The 18,591-nt window shown below is 38.6% G+C and overlaps 1 protein-coding gene across 1 annotated transcript in view; it reads left to right on the top strand.

The window, feature by feature from the left end:
- Positions 1 to 18,591, top strand: part of LIMA1 (LIM domain and actin binding 1) — an 87,420-nt gene that overhangs the window by 58,158 nt on the left and 10,671 nt on the right. Inside the window, exons 4-7 of the mRNA XM_007937813.2 lie at positions 6,883 to 6,967; positions 8,003 to 8,151; positions 11,961 to 12,068; positions 17,501 to 17,558. Coding sequence (XP_007936004.1) covers positions 6,883 to 6,967; positions 8,003 to 8,151; positions 11,961 to 12,068; positions 17,501 to 17,558 — 400 coding nt within the window. The remainder of the gene's footprint in view (positions 1 to 6,882; positions 6,968 to 8,002; positions 8,152 to 11,960; positions 12,069 to 17,500; positions 17,559 to 18,591) is intronic.

Consider the following 18,591-nt stretch of genomic DNA (forward strand, 5'->3'; position numbering starts at 1 on the left):
AACAACAGAATTCTAAGCACCAGAGAGTGAGCCACCCATAACATTGCATTGTGCCACACCCAACAGAAATAACCCAGGTGGATAACATTTACAATCAGGAGCTCCTCAGTTGCTCATTCCACCACTGAGTTTACAAGGACTTATGGGTAGAAAAGCCATACTAAGTAATTTACTACACCGCAGGCCACCCCCTGGCTTTTCTAGCCATTATCCCTTTTATACTTCAACAATTCACATCTCCTTCACCATCAGTTTAAGAATAACCACACCCATGAAAGTGTGTAAGCCAGCCACTTCATGCCTTTATATCCCCCCATTTTAAATAGCCAATTTCTAATTTGCCCATCCCTATCAAACCAGTACTCTGAGGAGACAAACATGGTCCTTTCTCTCTGGAGAATCTTCTGGTCTGCTTGGAAACTTCAGGCATCTGGATCCATAAACAAGCAAAGTCCAGCCCAGCACAAGCCATCAAATTGCAGCAACTTAACACCAGCTCAGTGTCAAACATCTTCCTCTTCGTTTGGTCAGGTTCTTGTCAGCTCAGCCCTAGCCATCCCAGCTAGGTCACGGGTACCAGCTGCCAAGTTTGGGAGTCACACTCTTCCCTTCACTTCAGACCAGCCAGCACCTTCTCTTACATCTTCAGTCCTCAGGGACTATTTCAATGCCCCTAGGCTCACAATTCATTGCACTTCAGACCAGCCAGCCCTTCCTCTCATCCCTAGCCTCTGGGTCTAGGTCAAAGAGTACCAAACTTAGCCTGTTTCTTCTTTGCTGCACTTCCCCCATTTCCACTCAGGTGGACCCAGGTGGTCACAAATGAGTAACATACAAGTTTACTACTCACTGGCTTCCTTTAACTTTCAATCCTGAAAGGGGTTTCTCTCTTGGACCGTCTTTCCTTCCTTGATGCACCCAAAGCCTATCTGCTTGCTGGAAATTCAAAAAGCCGAACAGTAATTTTTTTTCCCCCCAGATCCTTTCTTCAAATGCAAATCTTCCCTTCCCTCAGTAGTACTGGGTGGGGTTCAGGTTTTCTACCTAAGCCTCTTATACTCTACCCACAGGGTTTGAAACAAAAAGCCTGTGTTTTTTTCTGGGCAAATTCTATTTCCCCTTTTAACTTATCCAATCAAGTATTGGCTGAAGGCGGACTTACACACTCTCTGTTATCCACATACCCCATAATACTTTCTAATGTACAAGCAGGTAAGAGAACATTCAATAGCCATAGTACATTCAGATAAATACATAATCCAAAACACATAATCCTTTTAAAGACATTCCAGGTTCATCTCTTCACCTTGATTACCATCCCATTCTATGTATATGGCCTTGGGCCTTTGGCTGGGTGTAACCAAAAGCCCTAGCCTCTGGACCAATAAACATCATCATGAAAACAAAGAAAATATTGAAGTTGTCAAGGATTTCGTTCTACTTGGATCCACAATCAGTGTCCATGGAAACAGCAGTTAAGAAATCAAATGACATATTGCATTGGGCAAATGCGCTCTGACCTCTTTAAAGTGCTTAAAAAAAAAAAAAAAAAAAGTCACTTTGAGTACTAAGGTGCACCTGATCCAAGCCGTGATATTTTCATTTGCCTCTATGTATGCAAAAGCTGGACAATGAATTAAGAAGACTGAAAAAGAATTGATGTGTTTGCACTAAGGTGTTGGTGAAGAATATTAAATGTATCACAGACTGCCAGAAGAACAAATAAATCTGTCTTGGAAGAAGTGTGGCTGAAACCCTCCTTAGAAGTGAAGGTGATGAATTTTGTCTCACATACTTTGAACATGTTATCAGGAGGGACTACTCCTTGGAGAAGGATGTCATGCTTGGTAAAGTAGAGGATCAGTGAAAATGAGGAAGACCTTCAATGAGATGAATTGACATAGTGGCTGCAACAGTGGGTTCAAATGTACTATGAGGATTGTGTAAGACTGAGCAGTGTTTCTTCTGTTGTTCATAAAGTCATTAGGAGTTGGAACTGACTTGTCAGCACCTAACAACAATTTTTTGTTAATTGTTTGTTTTGTATAGATCTTCCTATACATCTTCTGTCTACTCGATAGCAGTGTGTCTGGTTTGGCTTTTGGTATATATCTTCTAGTTCATGTAGTTATCTTTTCATAGAAATGTGGTATTTCATTGTACTGTTTAATCAATCCCTAATTACTAGGTTTTTTTCTTGCTAATAGAAATGCTTTAAGCAGCTTGGCAGAAATATGTGTTTCTGAGTGTGTGTCTGCGTGTGTTTGTTTGAGTTTCTTTGGGTTATATTACGGAAATGATAACATTTTAGTAATGACACAGTAATGAACAGTCAAAAAAGATGCAGTTCATTAACCATTTTTCCTACATATTTTCAGGTTCTCATATATTATTTTATATGACCACTCTAAAATACAAAGTATATATCAAATGCAAGAATATGTTTGATTCCCAGAGCCTCATCATCATTTGATTTTATCATTTTTATTTATTTATTTATTTATACTAATTTACCAGCTATGGAGTATTACTTTCTATCCCTTTTTCTCTAAATTTCTTTTTGTACATTTTTTAGAAAGTTAGAAATACAGAAAATATAAAGCTATCCCAGCACCTGGAGCGATCACCCAACTCCTTCTACTTATATTGTTTTCCTTAAATGAGTTCTGTGGTTTCGAATAGGGTCCCTGGAGAAAGAAATGTTGCTCTCTTTGTAATTTGAGAAATTAAGATCAAATTTTATCTGAAGCCCCACCCCCCTCAAAAAAAAAAAAAAAAAAACACCTTCACATAGTTTATAGCAGGGTCCCATTTTCCCCTAAAAGCATCTCTTCCTCTGCCCTTTACCTTTGAGGGACTAGAGAGTCACAGGATCCCTAGGTGACAAACAATTAAGCACTTGATTACTACTTGATGGAGGTTTGCACTCACTCAGAGACACCTTCCAAGGCAGTCTGTTTCCAAAAGGTCACAGCCTTGAAAACCCTATAAAGCAGTTCTACTCTGAACGCACAGGGTTGCCATGAGTCTGAATGGCAGTTAATAACAACAGAGAAAAGGAAGGTCAAAGTCTAAAGGTTGAAGAAAAGGAAGTGTCTGAGGGAGGTAAGAGGCTAGGCTTTCAGTATTAGTATTAGTCTTTAACCTTTCAAATGTTAAAAATCAACTTTTCAAAAGAATATTTCTTGAAAATAGTGGTGGAGGAGACAGAAAGACTGCTTTATTACTTGACTATTTGGAAACTGGCTTATATCTTTAAAAAAAGAAATTATACATCTGTATCTGTACATGTTGGTGCATTTGGTTTATGGATTTACAGAGAATATTTAGGAGGTATTCACACAAGAGTTTTAGTCAGCTGACAGGAAAGAGGACTTGTGGGATGGGGTGAAGCCAAGCCTAAAGAATTTCCAGAAAGTCTTCAAGTGTCTTGTCTTCTCTTTCTTCTCTTAATAGATTATAACAATTAAAGCTCCCACAAATGTCTGAGTAAAAAGGGTTGAATGTGGGGAAAAAAATTGTCACCGAAGGCTCTTTTGGCGTCTGAATTCCTGTTTTTCTTCTGCCTGTGTTCTTTTCCGTGCTTGAGAAATACCGAAGGAAACCCCTCCTTCTTCCTGTACCTCGGATCACCACTTGTAAAATGAGGATCATGAAATCCATCTTAAATGCATTTGAGATCTTGTTGTTATTAATATTTGAATGGTTTGGAGGTTAAAAAGTATTAAATAAAAAAAGTTCAGTGTTTCATCTGGAATCTTGTTAAAGCCATCTTGTCTCAGAGCTGTGGTCCTCCTCAGAACTGGTGACAGAATAACATTGGTTTCCAGAGACACTTGTGTTTTTCTCTAAGACCAAATGACTTTGTACATTTTTGCAGTACTTTGAAAAAAAGAACATATTTCAGAGTACTGATAACCTCATGAACCAGAAGACTTTAAAATGATGCTTATTTTATTTAACCTGGCAATTTAAATAAAAAGCTAGAAAAGAGGGAAAATCAGAAGCTTTCTGTGCATCTAAAACCAAAGAAAGCCCTTTAGGCTGTCAGACCATATGTTCTGGTCTTAAATGACTTTGCTCCCAGCAATATCAAGTGCAGGGACTTTGTTTGGGACAGAGAGGGGTGTATGACTAGCACTACCGACAAAAAAACTGAACTCTGCAGGTTGTAACATATAACACATACTCTTGAAATTGTGCTTGAACTTTACCTTTGACAGAAAGTAAATATTTGAAATATTGCTCCAGTCTTAAGAATGCAGAGCCCATTCCCTTTTGATTTTAAAACAATTTTTTTCCCCTAGGTTTTCTCCCTTTTGAGTCCTGAAATTCTGATTTTATAGTGATCATCTTACAGTGCAGCAGCATTTGGAATAAATCTGTGGAATTTCCTTTATTTGAATGATCAGCAAATGAAAAATGTGTTGAAAACAAAAATATGTGGATAGAGGGTGTCCTGCCAAACCTAATCTTTCCCTTGGCTGGTGACTTTCAATTCCAGACAGGACCTGCGTCTGTAGCAGGAATATGTTGTGAGTCATATAGATGAGGTTGATGTCGGTACAACTGAGCTGAGTATGATGTGGCAAGGTTAGAGTCACTACAGCTTATTTTGGTTTTTATTAAAATAGATTTAATTAATAGTTTATTTTGGTTTTCAGTAAAAATAGATTTAATTACTAATGTGAATAGCAAGGTTGACTGGAGATAAATTATATTAAACATACTGAATTTGCAGGAAACAATATTCTTATTTAAGGAGTCTTGGTAGCACAGTGGTTAAATGCTCTGCTAACTATAAGGTTGGTGGTTCAAACCCACCAACCGTTGCAAGGGAGAAAGATGTGGCAGTCTGCTTCTACAAAGATTACAACGTTGGAAACACTATGGGGCAGTTTTACCTTGTCCTATGGTTTTTATAGGGTTCCTATGAGTCAGAATCAATTCAATAGAAAGAAGCATTTTTTATTAGTGTACGGTACAAATTACTTGGCTCAATTTCTTAAGTGGCATGTTTTCTATCTCCAAGGGAGGTTAAAAAAAAACTTTTTTTGGGGGGTAGAAGTGATAGTTTCACCTTCTTAAGCTTTACTATTGAGTTGATGAGCTATTGAATATAAAGGTTTAATGACCATTAATATTGAATTCAGAAGTGTGCCAAGGTTTCGGGAGCTCTAGTGGCATAGTGTCTAAGGCATTTGACTGTTAACCAGCAGGCTGGTGGTTCAAACCCACCAGCCGGTCATTGGAAGGAAGATTGGGCAATCTACTTCCATAGAGATGTCGTTGTTGTTGTTGTTACGTGCCATTGAGTCGGACCTGACTCATGTACCACCTTGGAAACCCAGAGGGGTCGCTATGAGTCAAATTGACTCGACAGCAGTGAGTTTGGTTTGATTATCATGGGATTACAGATCTCTCTCTCCTGCTTCAAGTTACCTAGAAATAAATTGAGATTTGAATGATAGGATCTGCTTGAAGGCTCTCATTACAAATTGAACAAACATAGTATACCCTGTGGGAGCTCTGGTGGTGTAGTGCCTAAGGCATTTTATTGTTAACCAGAAGGCTGCCAGTTCAAACCCACCAGCCACTCTGGGGAAGAAAGTTTGGGCAATCTACTTCCGTAGTGATCCCACCTCAGAAATCCAAAGAGGGGTTGCTGTGAGTCAGATCCAACTCCACGGCAGTGAGTTTGGTTTTGGATTAGTTAATATACCATGTACATATGTTATGTCTGGGAACATTCTCTGACACTAAGTGGCTTTCTCTTGAGTTACTTTTCCAGTCTTAACAACTATAATTTATAACTTTAATTGGAAGTCTACCCAAGATATGAGGGGAATAAATGGAGCGATTTACAGAAATCATGAAGTATTTAAAGTATCTGTGTCATCCACTCTTCTGGAAATATGTGGAAGGAAAGTCACCATCTCTGCCCTTAGCGAGCTTACAGTCCACTGGAAGGACAGTCACCCAAGCGTTTGATAAGCATCGCAATGGGTGTGTGACCAGAAACATGGCGATGAGGAAGAGCTATCCAAAATTATGTAAGAGAGGTAAGGTGAGCTTCCCAGAGGAGATTTCACTTCAACTGAGCCTTGAAGGAACAGACATTTTTTAAATAACAGAAGGATGAAAGTGTGATCTGGGTGGAAGGAACCTCATTTACAATAGCATGGACTTCACAAGTAGTTTGCTTTTTCTGGAGGTAAAGGGTGAGGCAGAAGATACCCAGAGAAGAGGCTGGATAAGTAGGAACCAGGTCTAGAATGGATCTTCTATGATATACTGAGCACTTTGGATTTAATTCTAGGAGTGTTAGGGATTCCTTGAAGAATTTTGAACAGGAGAGTCACGTAATCATATTTGTATTTTGGGGTAATTAACTTGGCAGCAGCATAGAGCCTGAACCGGAAAGTGCAGAAGAAACAATTAGTAAGGTAATGGCGTAGTCCAGGCAAAAGCTGATGACTATGTGAACCAAGGCAGCAACAGCAAGGATAAAGTGAGATGGAAAAGGGAAACAGCAGGTATCACCATTGGGACTTGGCAGTTTGGAGGTGTTAACGTGCCATTGTCATGTGGGATTCCCTTCCAATAACTGTTTAAATTACAAAACTTGCTGACTGAGCAATGATCATTAATATAGAACATTACCTATATAGAGTTATTTTTTCCTTAGGCACTTGGGAATATGTAATGCTTGATGTTTATAATAGCCTAAAAAAGTTCTGTGGAACATAAAAACAAACATAAAATGTAATCTCTTCTGGATTTTATTAATAAAGGAGATTTGCAAGTCTCTTTCCTGAACATTGCATCAAGCATTTCCATCTTCTCTGCAGACTTTAATTTTGGGTTTTGTTTTCCAAACAGATTCTTCAAGCCCAGAGCCGAGGTGCAGGTGGAAGAAGAATTTCTGAAAACAGCTATTCTTTCGATGACTTGGAAATCGGCCCAGGTGAGCAGAGAGTTCGTGTGTATGAAGGCCTCTAGAAAGTGCTCATTAGCAGCAAGGCCTTTTGGCCTCAAGGCCAATGCTTTTAAAAGAAGAGTGGCAATGAAGCATTATGCTCTTAAGAACTATCTCTATGAGATCAAATTGGCAACAGCAACTGGAAAGATTAGATAGGATTCTCAGGGGGCAGTGAGTTTAAGTTAATGAGGTAGGAACACCTCAGAAAAGGAGGGTGAGAATGGTTGCACAACTCAAAGAATGATATCAAGGTCCTGAACTGTACATGTAGAAATGGTTGAACTGGTATATGTTTTGCTATGTATATTCTTAACAAGAATAAGAAAATAAAAATTTTAAAAATTAATTTAAAAAAAAAGAAGAGTGGTAGAAATTAGAAGGAAGTCTATCTTAGATACCAGCCATTCCCAAATCACATTGCTCTCCACAAATAGCTGCTCTGTATTTTTAGTCCATCTTTGTCAATGATAATCTGTGGTAACCAAGGTGTACCTTTCAGATGTTGCAAGCGAAGTGCTACAGAGAGTTTTGGCTCCCCAGTCATCTGGGGCTGGAAGGCTTCCATATGTGGACAATGTCCCCTATCAAGATTGGTTATCCTGTATTACCCAGTGGTACCATATGTCGTTAAAGCAGAACTACTATGTTTAGAAAAGGGCATCTACATGTACTTCACAAAAGAAAAATATATGTAATTAAATACAAGAAGATCATCAGCCTCCTAGTAATCAAGGAAATAAGAAATGCAAATTAAAACTGCATTGAGATCTCGTTTTTGCACATGTTAAATTAACCAAAATTTTAAAATATGTACTAATCATGGTAAGGGGTTCTCCTTTTAATGTTAGGAAAGTGAGTGAATATTATCTTATAAGTGACAATTACATTTTTTATTTCTTTCTTTGTACTTGTAATGGAAGAAATTTACCATTAGATTGCAATAGCCCAACATTTAGAATCTTGAAACCATTTGAATTGCATTTTATCTTCTCATGAAGTGTGTTATTTGCATGCTTTCAGGTCAGTTGTCATCGTCTGCATTCAACTCAGAGAAAAGTGAGAGTAGGCGAAATCTGGAGCTCCCACGCCTGTCAGAAACCTCCATAAAAGATCGAATGGCCAAATACCAGGCAGCTGTGTCCAAACAAAGCAGTTCCATCAACTATCCAGTATGTGTTCCACATCATTCATTTATTTTACATCCAGTGAAAGGTCGCTGAGCACTAGAAGTAGAAAATGTCTTCCAGACCCTTACCTTGGAGCCCTGGCTCATCCTTAGTTCCCTGATGATTATGTTTCATATAAACCCTACCCTAGCTTCATTGGGAATCTTGACCATGTTCTAGTCCTTAATTTGCTTTCCTAGGCATCATTCCTACCCACTCATTTTTGTGTGTGTTTGGTGTTACCATCCAGTAATGTCATTGAAAATTTTCCTGGCTTTTCAATTTAACCTTTTTTGCTTTATTTTGTTAAAGAAGAAGTATTTTATAAGTTTTAACAGAAACACTCATTTACCTTTGGTTTTTGAGGGGATAATGTAAGAGAGAAATATTGGATGTATTTAACATTACTGTAGAGACTTTTTGCAATATTTAAGATAATTCTTACAAAATTCACCATTTGAAAGTATACACTCAGTAATTTTTAGTATATTCACAAGGCTGTACAACTATCATCATATCAATTCCATAAAATTTTCATCACCCCAAAAAAGAAATCCCAGGCCTGTTAACAGTCACTCCCAATTCTTTCCTTCCTTCATCTCCTGGCAACCACCAATCTACTTTCTGTCTTTATGGATTTACCTATTCTTGATGTTTCATATAAATAGAATCATAGAATATATGGTATACTTAATCTTTCATCCCTGTTATGTAATGATTTTCTAAAGAAATAGAATAGTGGATAAGAAGGAAAGAAATGACAGAAAGATGACGTGCTCATTAAGCACAAAAAATGGTTAGGTTCCAAAAGACCAGATCATTATGCAAAAATCAGCATTATGGAAAAATGGAAGGTGACCACATCAGATCACAAAATAGAGAATGACTATGTCATTACCTACCAAACCACTGAGAATAATGAATGGCCCCGTCAAGCTGACACATAACCTTAATTATCACAGTAACATCATTACTCTAACCTTACAGCATTGGTTATTGCCAGACGTATATTGTTAATGCACAAAATAGTCAATTGCTAGATTTTTCACTATTGTTATAAATGTGAAATGTCAGATAAGAAGACAATAAATGAGGAGTAGGTGTAGAATGGACAGTTTCTTTGTTTTGTATTCTCCTAGGCTTAACTGGCAGGCTGACAATATAGAACTAATTAATTGAAGTTACCTTTTCAAAAATACCATTTATTCATATATGCACACATCCATGTATATGTGTCTTTCAAATTTTTGTTCTTTTTAAGATTCCAAATTACAAACTATTAATCTCTTGGTGTCCTAATTTTTTTTTAACAAATTTGGAAGAATAGTATTGAATTTTACTTGTTCCCATGCAAACTGAAAACTGGTGCATATTGGAAATCATAATGTGTGTTCCAGGAGTTAAGCCTTCTTTTCTCCACATTATTAACTATGCATTCTCCCGTCCCACTGGTGGACTAATTCTCCTGACAATGAATAATTTCATCATGGTTTTTCACTGTGGTTTTAAGAGGAAATGATGTGTGTAAATCAGTAACGAAGTAGGCCGTCACAGGCTCATTATTCACCATGAATGTGAAAAATGAGCAAACGTAGCCCTCTCTGAGAAGACAGGTCAGGAGATACAGTGAGTAGGTGATCTGTGGAGCTTAATTCCCTTTTGCTACCAGATTTTGCTGATTTTCAGTGCCCTCCTGCTGCAAACATTCCAACCAAGTGACTCCCTAAATGGAAAAACCTGTTCAGTGACTCCCCGCCCCCCGCACCCAATAGAGTTTCTGCATTGCAGTTCTTCTGCTGTACGAGTTCAAAAGTCTTTAGGAATTCTTGTAAAAAGTACATTTTATCTCATCCCAAAAGAATTTCTCAGGCTCCCTATAGAATATGGTTGTAAGAAAGCATACACCCTCTGGCAGTAGTTCTGGAGGCTGGCTTTGAGATAGGCTCAGGAATGAGTTGGGCTGTAATGTGTCCTTCAGTGCTGGCTGCTAGCACCTCCTCATAGATGCACCTCCAGGAACTGTGGGCCTTAATATGGAATGCCACACCTGAATAAGCCAGTCATGCTCACAATCCCTTCATGGGCTCTTTGGCCATTAATTGCTTAATTGCTTCTTCATGCCTAAGGATGTGCAGAGAACAGAAAGGTGCTAAATTACTAGATTGCTAAATTATTAGAGGACTCTGGTAGCATAGTGGCTAAGACACTTGCCTGCTAACCAGACGGCTGGCGGTTCAAACCCACCAGCCACTCCTCGGAAGGAAGGTTGGGCAATCCTACTTCCGTAGTGATAACTGCCTCGGAAACCCAAGGAGGGGTCGCTATGAGTCGGGGCCGACTCGACGGCACATAACAACAACAACAACAACAGGAAACCCTGAAACCCTAAAAAGGAGCTCTGGTGGCGTAGTGCCTAAGGCATTTAACTGCTAACCGGAAGGTTTGTTGGTTCAAATCCACCATCCACTCCACAGAAGGAAGATGAAACAATCTGCTTCTGTAAAGATTTACTGCGTTAGAAACCCAATAGGGGTCACTATGAGTTGAAATTGACTCAATGGCAGTGAGTTTGGTTTTGGTTTGGACAGGCAAACCCTATGGGGCAGTTCTGTTCTGTCATTTTGGGTCGCTGTGAGTTGGAATCAACTCGACACCACACACAGCAGATAGGAAAGAAGCCCCTGGGTGGTGTCCTGGTTACCTCAGCTGCTAACCAGAAGGTGGAGGTTCAAGTCCACCAGGCGGTACCTCTTCCTTCCAAAAAATTAACCACTGAAAAACCTGTAGAGCAGAGTTCTCCTCTGACATCCATGGGGTTGCCACGAGTTAGAGTTGACTCTATTGAAATTAGTTTAAAGGTAGGAACTGTCCATACTGATCTACTTATATGTTTATTTTAAGGAGGTCTGGTAGTGTAGTGGTGAAGGCATTTGACTGCTAACCAAAAGGTCAGCAGTTTGAACCCACCAGCCACTCCATGGAAGAAAGATGAGGCAGGCTGCTTTCATAAAGATTTACAGCCTTGGAAACCCAATGGGGGTCACTAGAAGTTGGAACCCAACTCAAGGGCAGTGAGTTTAGTTTGGTATATGTTTATTTTGGATCTAACAGATAGAGTTAATTTTCATATTCTGCCCCAACTGTCCATTACAAGAAAACAAAAATGATTGTGTTTACTCACTATGCAGTATTAATGCATGCTTTTTATGTCAAGGCTTTGTTATGAGGAGTAAAATAAGTTATGTTACTAGTAAAATGTATGAATTTTATGTGGAAAACATGTATTTTTTTAAAGTCCCACAGGAAAGGCTATTTTATGGTATCATTAAATATAAATTCTGTTTTCATATGTGCATCATCCCTGTCTCTTTTTCCAGGCCGGGCATTTATATATATGGTCAGTATATTTTCTTAATTATTGGCACTTGGCATCTCCTTTTCCCTGCTCCAGAATGGTCTTTTCTGATCAAACTCACAAGCTTTGCATTCCCACAAGCTCTGCTGCTAGAAGAGTAAATCACAAGAATGTGTTTGTCTGTGTTGTATGTGTGTACTCTAATGAGCATCTAGTTTTAGACTAGTGTACAAATATTTAACTCTGACACATGTGTCCACAAAGCTGCTTTTGTCATTTCACTAGTCTATGGGTTTTGCTTATGAAAGAAAGGTAGGGGGTTGATCTGACCTGAGGCCTCTTAAAAGAAAAATTATTTTAATGTCCCAAGTTTTCTTCATAGATATGCTATGAAGAGAATGGAATGGTGAGAATTAAAAAAAAAAAAAAAAATCCACAGGTTATTTTTGTTTTGTAGAATGACTTGAGAGCCAGTGGTGGTGAAATCAAAGCTCATAAATTGGAGCAAAAGGAGAATGTGCCTCCGGGCCCTGAGATCTGCATCTCCCATCAGGATGGAGAAAAGGTAGGTTAAAAAGTCTGATGTCCAGTTGCCAAGGAAGCATGTGTTCTAAATTAGATGCTTAAAATTAGAAACAACCCTAACTCTAGAGCTGTAGAGTGTCTGGGAATTTGGTAACAGCTGCCAGGACAGATTGTCATTTTTGCAGGTCACATAATTTCGGTTGGAGAGCTCTGAAATGTATAGCTGACCAAATAATGAGCCTTCATTGGAAAATTCTTTTGCTCAGCAAATGCTCAGAGGGCAGAGAGCAAAAATCTGTTTTGAAGAAAGATATTATCATCAAAGTACTTGTATAGTTTTAATTTAAGGTTGTATTTAACACGTTTTATGCAAGAAAATCTCATTCTTTGGTTCAAAGTATTTTGAAACCTAGGCACTGTGCTAAGCTTTTAAAAAAACCAAAGCATTCCATGTGGTATTTATCTGCAAGAAGCTAACAGTTAAAGGGAAGACAAGTAACAGGTTGGCCGTCGTAAAACAATAATGAGGGAATGTGCAAGGCCATAGAGACTCAGATGAAGCATGTGTAACCTGACTTCCTCTGGAAATAATGTGTGAGCTATGTCTAGAAGAATGTGTGCGAGTAGGCCAAGTGAGTAAGGGATGTGTTGAGTAAAGGAAAAGAAAGGCATTCCAGGCAGACACAACATGTGCAGAAATTTGGAAACCAGAGATCATGGCTTACTTAGGAACTGCGGGTTAGTTGGCTTGGCTGGTTGGAGCATGAGGTACATAGAGGCAGGGGTGAGAGATGGGTAGAGGGAAGAGGGCCAGGGTGAGGTCTTAGAAAGCTCTATTTGCCACTTAAGAGTTTGGATATAGTCCTGCAGCAGTGGAATGCCACTAAAGGAGTTTAAGGTAAAGTCCACAAAAGGGTTTGTATTTTATGCTTTAATCATTAGGTGAATGATGTAACAGTTTTTATGTCAGAATTTATCATTTTCTTTTCCAATCCAGTACCCTATCCTTTTGATCTTTCCATCAATATGATGATCAAATGTTAAGTGAGACGAGGAGAAAGGGCTTTCAAATCTATTATAGTGATTAATCTTAGGAAAGTTCATTGTCCCTGATGCCATTCTTCAAAAAGATGAGATAATTAAAATGAGTCAAGAGCAATAGTTCTCAAATTTACTTGACTTCAGCATTGTTATTTTTTATTTATTTTTTTACTACAACACATTTTGAAAAGTATGTTATATTGACAGAGTGCTAACAGGAACTTATGAAATACAATGTGCACTTGGATCAGAGTAGGTACACAGAAAAATAGCCTTAGATCAATGGCTCCAATATATGATTCGTAGAAGAGAACAGAAAAAAAAAATTAGAAAAATTAAATCACTATGTTGTAAAAAAAAAAAAAAAAAATTGCAAATGTATGTTAAAATAAGACAAATATTTGGCAGCCATGTATTACATAATCACGCGGTCATCAGATAAATTACAAACATCTTTGCAACAGTGGGTCTCGAATGAGTCGATAGATCACACGTTATGCATCAAGTACTCTCTCATTAGACTGCCTGGTTTTCTCAGGCTTGGCATGCCATTTTTTACATGGGAGACTATTAAGAGTAACTAAGTAAATACGTGTAGTATTTTTCTTAGTTTCCTAGTGCTACTGTAAATGAGTGGTTTCAACGAACCTGGAGGCAAAAATCCAAATCCAAGTCTCAGCCATGTTGATTCTTTCCTTGTCTTTAGCCCTGGGGCTTCCATTGCCTTTCTTGGCTTATTGACAGTCCTCACATGGCATCTGTCTTCCCCCATTTGTGCATACCTCTGTGTTTTATCCACTCAAAAATTTTTATAACTCAAAAATTATTAGATTTAGAACCCACCTTACTTGGTTGTGATTTGATTAACACAACGAAGAAAAGCCTGTTTCCAAACAGGATTATATCCACAAGTATAGAGGTTAAGATCCCAACACGTGTTTTAGGGACACACAGTTTAATCCATAATAGTATTTTTCTTACGTACCATAAAATAGAAATTTTAAGAGAAAAATATTCCCAGCATTAAAATTCCCGCATCCACCCCAGGCTGAGGCAAGCAGCATAGTTTAGGAACTAATCGTCTGGAAAATAATGCTTGGATTGCCCCTGTATCTAATATCATGTTTCCTTTGTGATTGTCTTCATGCTAATTTGAAACTGAAACTCTGAGCTAAACTGGAGATTCAGAACATTTTAATTATAGCCTAAAAGGGCATTAGTGCAACTGAATCACAAACTGGGGAGTGGGTGGAGAACAAGAATAAAGATAGTTCATATTCTTCAGGGACATACTGCAGGTTTATAAACCCACGATTGCCTAAAAATTCATAAGATTTTTCAAAACCTACTTGCCTTTTGGCTGTTTGCCTAGCTTTCGTTAATGAATACCTAAGCATTATTTGTGCTTTGGCTTTTACAAAAGGACATTAAGTCTAGGGCACACTTGCTTGAAATAGAATATTTTGTCGAGGCATTGTTTCTCCATTTCTCCTCTTGTGAATGAATTTCTGCTTTCCTTTATTGAAATGTTTGAGCAGATTCTCATGTGCTCTGTCCTGGCTGTTCCTGTAGTGAAGTCATCTGGTTGGGCATGAGTAATGATGTCATAATTGGTATTAAGTTTGCCCTGCAGGTTCAAAACAACCAAATTAAAGGTGAGAGAAGAACGCCCTGGGGTGGATGTACCTACTAATTAGCAAGAATTGAAGTGCTTTTTATGGCCAGGCAAAACTATCAAAAAATTTATTTTCTATCATTAAATGAGATAATGCATATAATGTGATTAGTCCGATACCTGGACTAATCAGTAAATGTTTGTATTATCTCATGTAGTTTATATTATCTCATGTCCAAATTCCTGTAATGAAAAGAGAATATTTGAAAAGCCAGCTGTGCTGAAGGACAAATATTGTATTAATCTGTTATTGTAAGAAGTCAAGGAAAGGTTTATCTATGGAAGGAAATTTTCTTTGTTGGTTTCTAGGAGTGGGAGGGGAGGGGCGAGAACACTGTTAGATAGGTAGAGACAAGTATTGATTTGGGTGACAAGAAGGGCAATGTACCATATGTGAGTGATCAACATGGTGGCATTGAGGAAGAACACATAGAAAGGTACACGAGAAGCACAGACAACAAAGATGAACCCTTTTGCACATACAGTACTGTGTTGTCAGTGAAGGCAAACATTGATCTATGGGTAGATAGATGGGTGGATAGGCTGAACTATTAAGTATGTCTATGCAGGGGTCAGTGTACCCATGACCATGATAGGGTTGGCAGACAGTGTTTCTACAAGTGTATTTGTAAAGGGACAAGGTTGTAGTCACTTCTTGGCCATAGCCAGCTACCCAGAGGGATTGTGTAGTTGGACCTGTGGGCTTGGGACCATGGTCACAGGGCACATCAAGCTCAATTGGCATAACATACTACAGAAAAACATTGTTCTATATGCTACTTTGGCGAGTAGCAACTGGGATCTTAAAAGCTTGCAAGTGGCCATCTAGATGCATTGATGAGTCTCTCCATGTCCAGAACAAAGAAGAATGAAGAAAACTAAAGATTCATGGAAACCATTAGTCCAAGCGACTGGTACACCATGCAGTCCTCAGCCTATATGACTATGAGACCAGAAGAACTAGATGGTGCCAGGCTACCACTGTCAACCACTCAGAGAGGGATTTATGTAGGAGATCCTGGATAGAGTGGGAGAACAATGTGGAACAAAACTCAGAATCATTTTACAAAAAGGGGGGGGGGACCAGATTTGCTGGTGTGATATACAGTCTGGTGAAACCACTGAGACTATGGCCCCTAGCTGCCCTTCAGGTCTGGAATTGAACCCACTCCTATGGCTTCCACCCAAACAAAAGATAGGCATATAAGCTGAACATTTACATTAGGTAGATATACTCCTTGGAGAGATCAATCATGGGAGAATAGAAGGTTGTATGTACAGGGAGACAGCTCAGGGGGCAGGAGTGCATGGAAGGGAAGGACACAGGGAAAAGGTAACTATGGGGAGGAAGTGGAGCCAGCTTTTGCATTGTGGGAAATTGCAGTCAATGTCATGAGATAAAGTGTATTGAGCTGCTGTATGGAAAATGAATATGCTTTGTACACTTTCACCCAAATCACAATTTAAAAAAAAAAAAAAAATTGTAATTCAGGTGTGGTCAGCCAACTCCACTGCAAAATTTATTCTTGATGTAAACACTTAACGTGGCCCCCCAAAATACCTCACATCTCAATTAAAGAATATTTCATGAAGGGTCCACATTGGTTCACCTATTGACCCTTTATGATTTTGGGTATGGAGGAGAATACAAGAATCTTAGTTCTCTAGTGCTGCTATAACAGAAGTACCCCAAGTGGGTGGCTTTAACAAACAAATTTATTCTCTTACAGTTTAGAAGGCTAGCAATCCTTATCCAGGGTGTGTTCTCTACGGGAAGACTTTCTATACCAGCTCTAGAGGAAGGTCCTTGTCTCTTCTGAACTTTTGCTGGTGGGCAGTCTTCATGGCATCTCTCTTCCCCCATCTCTGCTTCTCTCACTTGCTTGTTTAATGTCTTTTATATCTCAAAAGAGATGGACTCAAAACACACCTTACACTAATCCTGCCTCATTAACATAACAAAGACAACCCATTCCAAATGGAATTATAACTACAGTCACCAGGGTTAGCATTTACAACACCTATTTTTGAGGGACACAGTTCAGTCCATAAAAACAAGGAAGGCACAGAGACTGGAAGAAAGGAGGAGGGACAGAAGTAGAAGGAAGTTCTTTTACTTAAATTTTACGGCTTCTGGGAGAAAATGCATACCTTAACATAAAATCTGCAATTTTCAAAACACTGCAGTTTTGAGACTGGGTTTAAAAGGAGTTTCCCTTTCAAGGATAGTTTCATCCTTGAAGATAATATCTGAGGTTAGTTTTAGGTAAATTTGTTTTCTAGCCATCAAAACTCTGTACTGACATCCTTGTTTCATCAGAATTCATTTGGTTGGGAAATAAGAAATGGGGGTGGTGGTAAGAATAGTTCCTTGATTTAAAGGCTGTATCTTGCCTTTGAATGAGTTATGGTGAGCTTTGCTCTCCCCATGAAGGGTTTTTGTTTTGCTTTGTTTCTGGAGAGTGGCAAAATAGGGTTTAGAAGGTACTTTATTAAGGGAGATGATGCACACTTTTGGCAGTTGAGTGCAGTCTGTTTCTCATGTTGCTCTGTAATTGAGAGGCATGTTAATAACCTCATTAAAGACATTTTGCTGCCTCTTGTTTAAATGCTCAGCTGTTCTGGTGCCCGTTATTTCCCCCAGGCAGCCAGTGACTGACTGGAGTCAGCAGGTTTTTATGGCATTAACAGCAGTCTGCTCTTTTATTTTTAATGTGATTCCTAATCCACCCTCCACCCTCCCCTTTTTTTTGTAGGTTTGTGCAACTGAGAATAGTCTGGCATTCCGTTCCTCTCCTGCTGAAGATGACTCCCGTAAGCATTTGTTCTTAGAGCTTGGAGGTGAAGGTCCTCATTCCCCATCCTGTATTTGGTTCAGGAGTGTCCCCATTACTTTTGATTCAGGAGTGTCCCCATTACTGTCACTGCTGAGAAAGTAACATATTAAATCCAGCAATATAGCTCATTAAATCCTTTACTTGAGTTTAAGTACTGATACTTGAATACCCTTCACACCTTTCATTGCTTAGGGAGAAGTTAAGTTCAATTAAATATGATTGACTTGGGGGAAAATGAATACTTTTGATGCTACTGTCATTGAACTTATGCTAACTTTTGTACCAGATACTTTCAGGGTTAAAGCTGTATAAATAATTGTGAAGTTTTATTTTAATAGAGGTTTGGGTAAGAAGGATTTTATTCACTTACAGGGATAAAGAATTGGGATTTGAGGAACCTTCTAAAAATATCTTTTTCCTACTCATCTAACTATTTACTCTGCTTTCTAGCCTTTGTCTAGGAATTTTCTTGCTGAAAGAATACCATGCTGGATTTTGTCACCTTTTCATCCTATTTTAGAATCATTCTGAGCGTCATTTCTCCCAAAGACAAAAACCTCTGGTCTTTACTATGCCCCCGTTTGATTCTGATTTTCAGTGTATTGTTTAGAAATATTTTTATAGATTGTGAGTCATTCCCCAGGCTAGTTTACTAGACAGTAAGAACTCCATAACTGAAATAGAAGTATGAACTAAGAGGTCTGTAGTAAACTGTATCTTAAAATTGCAGAGAAAAACTTGCCTGCCTGAATCCAAGAACATCCTTTTGTAATTATTTCTCTTGGACTAGAAATGTTTCTGAGTTTTTACTAAGTTTGCAAAATGGTTTTTGAAAAATAAGCCTGAATCTTTTAGTATTTCATTGACTCACCTCTAGATGTTAAGGAATTTTTATGGTTCCTCAGTGGCTGTGTGAATCACTTTTCTGTGCCTTGTCTTAATTCTGTAGGATGAATATGTTAACAGGAAATCAACTCATGCAGGTGGCATTTCAGTGATAATGGCGGGGG

Source organism: Orycteropus afer, unplaced genomic scaffold (genome assembly GCF_000298275.1).
Source record: "Orycteropus afer afer isolate SDZICR_OR568_19922 unplaced genomic scaffold, OryAfe1.0 scaffold00045, whole genome shotgun sequence".
In the NCBI taxonomy this organism is placed as follows: Eukaryota; Metazoa; Chordata; class Mammalia; order Tubulidentata; family Orycteropodidae; genus Orycteropus; species Orycteropus afer.